Source organism: Antrostomus carolinensis, unplaced genomic scaffold (genome assembly GCF_000700745.2).
Source record: "Antrostomus carolinensis isolate BGI_N321 unplaced genomic scaffold, ASM70074v2 scaffold51277, whole genome shotgun sequence".
NCBI lineage: Eukaryota > Metazoa > Chordata > Aves > Caprimulgiformes > Caprimulgidae > Antrostomus > Antrostomus carolinensis.
In genome coordinates, this window is record NW_010330496.1 from 1 (window position 1) to 7,269 (window position 7,269).

The 7,269-nt window shown below is 37.1% G+C and overlaps 1 protein-coding gene across 1 annotated transcript; it reads right to left on the bottom strand.

Moving 5' to 3' along the window:
* Window positions 1–1,623: 1,623 nt before the first annotated feature.
* Window positions 1,624–6,658, bottom strand: LOC104528797 (ellis-van Creveld syndrome protein-like; the record flags this gene model as incomplete). Its single annotated transcript, XM_010172917.1, has 4 exons — window positions 1,624–1,733; window positions 2,722–2,954; window positions 3,460–3,538; window positions 6,543–6,658. Coding segments are annotated over 4 exons (538 nt in total), but the record flags the coding sequence as incomplete, so codon positions are not given.
* Window positions 6,659–7,269: the final 611 nt, after the last annotated feature.

Consider the following 7,269-nt stretch of genomic DNA (forward strand, 5'->3'; position numbering starts at 1 on the left):
TGGGTGGGTGGGTTTTGGGTTTTTTTTTTTTAAAGATTGCAATACTAGTGTCCTCAAAAAATTTTTTCTTAACCTCTTCTCCTCTTGCCTCGATTACAGCATCAGTGTAAAGACAATTCATTACTAACTGCTGCAGCATTTTCCAATGTGAAGATAAAAATATGTGAAACTTAACAGCCACTTGCCTGTTACTCATGTAGAGGTGACACATAAATTGCCCACTTTAAACATGTAAAAACAAATAAAACCATGTTTATATTTACAAACAGTTATAAAAGCCAATATTTCAGCTGAGCTAAATCTGGCAAGTATGTTATAATTACAGTTGAGTAGAGGAGAAAATGGTAAAGCAGACATGGTTTGGATCTCATTTGCCAATGTTTTGGATAAGAGTCTGGCAAGTTTTGAACACACACCAAGATACGACATACTGTAAAAAGGGGAAAAAAAAAAAAAAAGAATTCAGGAAAACACTGAAGGAAGAGGGTATGTTTCCTTTTCCTAGACCTGATGCTAAGAAAGACTGACTCTGAAATCAGGGAAAGCAGAGCGGAAAAGGAAGAAACTATTCTCTAAACTGATTTTTTTTTTTTGCCCTTTTCCCTTGTTAGTGAAAATGTACAGCTATTGAAAGCTAAAGGTCAAAGACATCTGCCTTATATGGCAGTTTCTGGTGGGCCACAAAGTACATTAAATGCTAATTTTCTCACTGTTTCTGTGACTACATCACCATGTTGTTAACTTATCTTAGTTTACAAACGGATGATTAACTTTCAGATCAAGTTCAACCTTCTCTTCCTCATCTACTTAGACGGGAATACTTCTGCTCTTAGAAGAGAAGCTGTTTTCCAGGTTTACTTTCATGCTTCCTCTTTTGGATTATGTAGAAGTTTGTTCAGAAAATTCCAGAACAGAAATATTCTCACTATATTTAAGTAATTATATCAGAAATGACCAATTGTTTAAACAGAGGTTGGGAAAGAAGAGGAGGAGAAATATACTTTATGTCCAGATTTATATTAACCAAGCTAAAGCTCAGTAATGGTAATGGTTCTGTACTTGATGATAACTAGTCACCATAAACAATTGTGTACATCCATTTTTGTTTTGGTTTGGGTTTTTTTTGCTGCTAGTTTTGGATGCTGTGACTGAATGTAGTTAGCTATCTATGGCTTACATGGGTATCTTAATTCCTCTGTTGTACAAAATCGGGACTATTGTACATATGCCAATGGTGCTGATTCAGTTGAACTGAAATTTCAAATTTATTCCAAGAGCTTGGAGTCCTGGGAATTGCAATGCACTAGTAATGTCCTTAAAACATAAACTCATCTATTAAATATATACTTTTTTCTCTTTTTATGATGCTCAACTGCTGTACGTTATTCTCTGGCGTAAAGTTTAAAACCAAATTTTTATATTATCCAGTCTGACCTTTTGTATTTCAAAGCCCAATATACTTCTTTATATTTTACTCCTTTGTGAAGCTCATATGTATGCACAACAGAGAGAAAAAATAAAGAAAATACTGTAGAGGTGCAACTCTGCTACACTACTTCTCAGTTAGCCACCAGTTTGTGTTATTTCCTAAATTGATACTCAACAAAGATGTTCAAAACAAACAGCTATAAACAAGATGAGTACCTACCACACGTTTTTCTTTTCTGAGTTCAGTATCAAGAAGCATGAGATCTTTTAAAATAAGACTGCAAAGGCAGAGCTTAACATCAAAACTAAAACAAAGATTTAAAAAGCATTAGTATCAATCTAAATGAAGGTCACATAAAAGAGCAACACCATATAATAGTTTAATTTAATCACTAAATTCTCCTAAAAGCATTGCCCCTAGAACAGCAGTCAAGTCACTTTATTTCTACATTGCCTTCTCTCTCAGAAAAAATATCTCTATATAAAAGTAAGTGAAGCAAAACAGTGCTTTTACAAAGTTGGAGTTGCAGTACCCTTTAGAAAAAGGCAAGGTAAATATAGGCATGAGTGGCTACAACAAAAGGAAAAAAAAGCTTTAAATTAAAACAGCTGTAGTAATAGTGGGCATTTTGAAAATTTTCTTCACCACTAGTACCTTCCACAGTCCCCACAGTGACACAAATACAATTTTATTTATTCTTGCCAATGAGAACACAGACATGTATGCATTCATCTAGGGGTATCTCGCTGTTGTGCAGCTGAAAGAAAATCAGAGCCGATAATCCATTTTGATTAGCTCTACCTGCTCATCACTGGAGTCTCTGAAAAAGGAACAGTTTTCCCACATGACATGAGTAGTTCCCATTAAAATAGAGAGAACAGACCATTGCCACTTGCTGTTCCCAAGGCACCTGTTCTGTGACTTGATGTACTGTGCAGAGGATTCCATCCCCAGCTGAGCATGCCACTGCATGTGTGAACTGAGCATACAAGACAAAACAAAGGGATCACCTTATTGTAACAGTGATGTACCTTTTACAAGACTGCTTTTGCCAAAGTTCTGATTCCCAGAATTGCATAAAGAACAAACTGTCTTTCAATATACAACAGGAGGCATTTCTTCAGTCTCTCAAACTACTTTTTAGGATTATAAGCCGACAGTCCTGTCTTTACGTGGTGAATATATGCACTCAAGCTCAGCCTTTGGCTTACACCAGACCTTTAGTGCTTGTCCTGAAAATGACTGAGGCACACTAGGAAACAACCAAACACACAGGCAGGTTTACTGCTTACCTCTCACACATTAACACTTCAGGGAAGCTGGTCACCTTGAGGAAGGTTCGAGCCTGAAATCTGTCATCGCTTGTTGTGGAATGTATTGTTGTAGAGGAACTGCAGTCCTCTTTGTCTCCCTGGCTCAGGGATCCCAGGCTGCCTGACGTAGATGTCTCCATGACCTGATTAGGCAGAACCGCCTGCTTTGGATTCTCATGCAAAGATGGATTGGATGAGCCATCTGCCAAAGGCTACAGTCCAATAAAATATACAAGGTCAATTAATACAACACAATAAGGAGATAATCAAGCGAAAAATTAAACAATATACACAGCAAAATTGTTTCCACATAAATCACAATTCATCACACTGACAGGTTTCTGTATTGCCCATAAAAGCATTATTCTGTTGTGGTCATCTGCTTGGCACATGTTTTCTTACTGAAGGGCAAAACTTTGTGGGGTTTTTCTTATGTCTTCTTGGACAGACCCAACTTCCATTAATGTTAATGGGAAGAAAAGGTCTCTTGACTACTGTGAAAATTGACTGGACATCACGTAAAGCACTGCAAGTTTCAGGGGGAGCTGAAAGAAGCTGATTCTTTACAGAATAAGCCCTGAGTCAATGTACTATAAACAAAGAAATATTCTTATTAAGCAGATTGCCAGTAAGTTTTCTTCCATTACTTGACTCTGCTATTTACTCTGTCACAGAATGATTGTAATTAATTTTTAAAAGCAGAATCTAAAACCTTACCCTAAATTTCTGATTGATGGGATAGATGACTTTTGCCTTTAATGCAAATGCCGTGATGTTACTGTTCAGAGGAGACTCACTCTCCTGTATGGAAAAGAACACAAAACTGTTTAGGAACAGCAGTAGACCTGACGTTTGTTCACTTTAAGTATTGCATGCCCCTTTTGATTACACAACTTAGAAATTCCTATCAATAACTATTTATTGACTGTTTCTGCTTTGGCACAAGAAGTCTTCTAATAAGAGTCACCCAGAGTATGAAACCCAGAAAAGAGAACTCTGTCATTAGAACCGCTCCAAAATATTTTTAATCCTGCAAGGTAAAATAGGTAATAGCTGGTATTCACAAGTTATTTCCATTTCGGGTTCCCCCCCCCACACCCTGCTTTCAGTAGCAACTAAAGATTTCACATGAGAGACTGACATTATCTTAATACAAACTACTAAAGGATAAGCTCCACAGATATCATCATGGCTATAAATTCTGACTTTCAATTTAAATAAAGAAACAAATAAACAAAACTAGTCATCATTTTTTCCTTTAACTTCTACAGTACAATCCTTACCTCTAATCTAGAAAAAATATCAATGTGCTTCCAAAGAACTTTCTCTAGATGATGTATTCCTTCCATACAATCTGCTATATCACATAACCTGACTTTCTGTCCTCCCCTTTCCTAGCCACTGCTTTATGCATTGGAACAATGCAATAAACAGCTTTGTTTTGTAAGGTTACATATGGCTTAATAAAAGGTTGGCTACAAGCAACAGATAGAATGCTTAAATCCAAGCTTTAGGAGATTTCCTATTCTAACTTTTTTGGTTTTGTCATATGAAATGAAAGAATCTGGTTTGTCAAAACACAATTTTCTCTATATAGATTTTTCTTGGAAATATAAAAGCACTACTAGAGTCTAAAAATAGAGATGGGAAGAGAAGAGCAAACTACGTCATTCATTAAGACGTTTTATCGTTGCACCCTTTCATCTCCATTTAATTTATTTCCAGAAGTCATTTTAGTGTTTACTGATAAAGATAAAAGCATGCAGTCAGCATGTAAAACACTTGCTCATACTGAGTAGTCCCACTGCTCTAGTACTTCAGGGATAGAAGCCAACAGACCCATTGCTCTGCAATGGCTGGAGGCAGAGCAGCTCCTGTCCAAAGCCATAAAGCCATATCGCAGTGTGCTAGAACTAACGCATCCTGCTTCTCAGCAGGCATGAGTAATACAGTTATTACTAATTGGGTGATGATGGTATTATTGCAATGTGGAAGGTCTCAGAATGAAAATATCTGGTTTTCTTTAGTGGTCTAATCTAACTAAAAGTATTTCCATCTATGCTTCTCCATGAACTCTCAATTTGATGCTAGTAACAGCAAAAGTCTCTGGGAACTGGAACAAATGGATAGCAAAAAAAATCTAACTTCATAAGGTAGACAAATAGGTGGCAGAAAGTGCCTTCAAATAACAAGGTTATTTCTTAATGTATTATAAATGAGCATTATGATGTGTTTGGGAAACGTATTTCCATCATTTGGGAAACGTCATGGGAAATGTATATCCATCATTTCCCAGACATATAATGTGTTTCTGAAATGGATATAGTTGTGAATGATCACTTTTAAAAGACTGTGATCCCACATCAAAAGGACTGGTGATATGCATGAAATTACGCCATTATATAAGTTCTCCCACAGAATTTACACTCCCAAAGAGAGTCAAATTTGTGCTCACTTGTTATGCTGTACTTTAACTCAAGCAAAATGACCAACCATGGTTTGTCACATTCTTGATCACAAAACTGAAACGAAGATTAATTACCCGTCAGGATTTAAACCAACAGTAAAATGTTTACAATAACATCTATCTACTCTTTGTCTTGAAACTAGTTCTTGTTGCAAGCTAAGCACCAGACTGACTGGTTTTAACCAACATTTTCTGCATGTATTTAAATTATGTATAATAAACTAAATGTACAGCTGAACTGTACATTTTTTAAATGTGCCATTTAACTCACAAACTTTAGCTTCAGAGAGAGCCAAGAGCAGTCAAATCAGCTTTGGGTGAAAGGCAGTGATCTAACAACTACATGGTAGGACTGGTTCTCAAGTTATTTTGAGATTATCACAAAAAAAAAAAAGTTATTTGAATTTTTGATTGAGAGTGGGTTAAGTTTATACCTTCTTCTACTTTTCTTTCCAAATTGTTTCTCTAATTGTCCTTGAATCCCAGTTCACCACACTGGTGTTTCAGCACTTGTGGTCATTTGACCTCTGAACTGTATCTTCAGCTGGTACCTGACAGAAGAACCTCCCATATGAGAAAGCCATTGAAGATGCTGCTGTTCGCAAACATGCTCATTCTACTTCATTTATTCCCTCCATTAATCCACTCAGTCCAACTGAGAGTTGGAGCCTCTAAGGAGGCTCTAGAAAAAAAGTATTTGTTCCAGACTGGACCTGATGAGGGAACTTTGTTACTGTCAAAATTTCTCCAATAAATCTCCTTCTCCAGGAAAGAATCCCCTATCAACTATCAGCACTGATTTCAGTACTTAAGAACTTTTTCTTAGGTCAATAGTGTTAACTTTTCCCATCAGCCTTTTGAAATTCAGGACAATGTAGAGACAAAACCAAAGAAGTTCCTGTCCAAATAGAACTCAGAATCCTAATTAAAATATCCAAACAGAGACCCTTAAGAGAAATGGAATTGATAAGGGGAATGACAGAGCACTGGAACAGGCCATCCAGAGAGGCTGTGGAGTCTCCTTCTCTGGAGACATTCAAAACCCGTCTGGACGTTTTCCTGTGTGATCTCATCTAGGTGTTCCTGCTCCAGCAGGGAGGTTGGACTAGATGATCTTCCGAGGTCCCTTCCAATCCCCAACTTTATGTGATTCTGTGTGAAATGGATGCATTCACAAGCAGTCATCAACTCCCACTCTCTTTCTTAGGCTTTTTCTGAATGCTTTTTAAGGGCTCAATTTCAAACCAAATAAAATTAAGGCAGTTTGGACCAGGCCTTGAATGTGCTCATCGTTACAAGCAGCAAAATGGGCATCCACCAACGAGAGCAGAGCTTTACCTCCAACAGAATTTCCTCTTTTGACGTATAGGGTTCTGCTTTACTTTTCATGAGTGTGTGCTCTTTTTCATCAGAGTTGAAGCTTTCCAGAAGTCTCTGGGAATCATCCTTCTGAAATTCCAAGAGAAAACACATAAAATATAACACTGAGATCACACAGATTCACTGGAAACAGCAGTCTGGATACACTCATGTCTCCTTCCTGAAAATTATTGCAGTAACAGTTGAAAATTATAAGTTTGGAAAAAAATGATCAGAAAATGAATGAGAACTTTACATATTCCAGAAGCATTTTTTCAAATTAATGAACTTTATGAATTTGATTTGTCAGTCCAGAAGTAGAATTTTAACCTGAAAATTTGTAAGAGGCTGTGAATGTGTCAAATTGATTCATCAGCTCTCAAAACATCTTACTACAGACTACGGAGTCGAGCTCTCAGTCTTGGTTCAAACTTCTCAGTTAATGCAAGTTAACTAAAATTGTCTGTAATTGCCTGCAGTGAAGAGAACACCAGTATTTTTGCTCCCTACTATGAGAAACACTTCCTAAATAAAGTTTTATGTGTTGGAAGTTCCTGTCAGGAGGAAATAACCATCAGAAAATGTTCACCATCTTCCTCCTCCAAAAGCAGCCCGTACCATTGGCCTTTACTCCCCTAACAAACCACACAGCTGCTGGTACGGACACAGCCCGTGCGGGAACAAAACCTTCTGCTGCACAC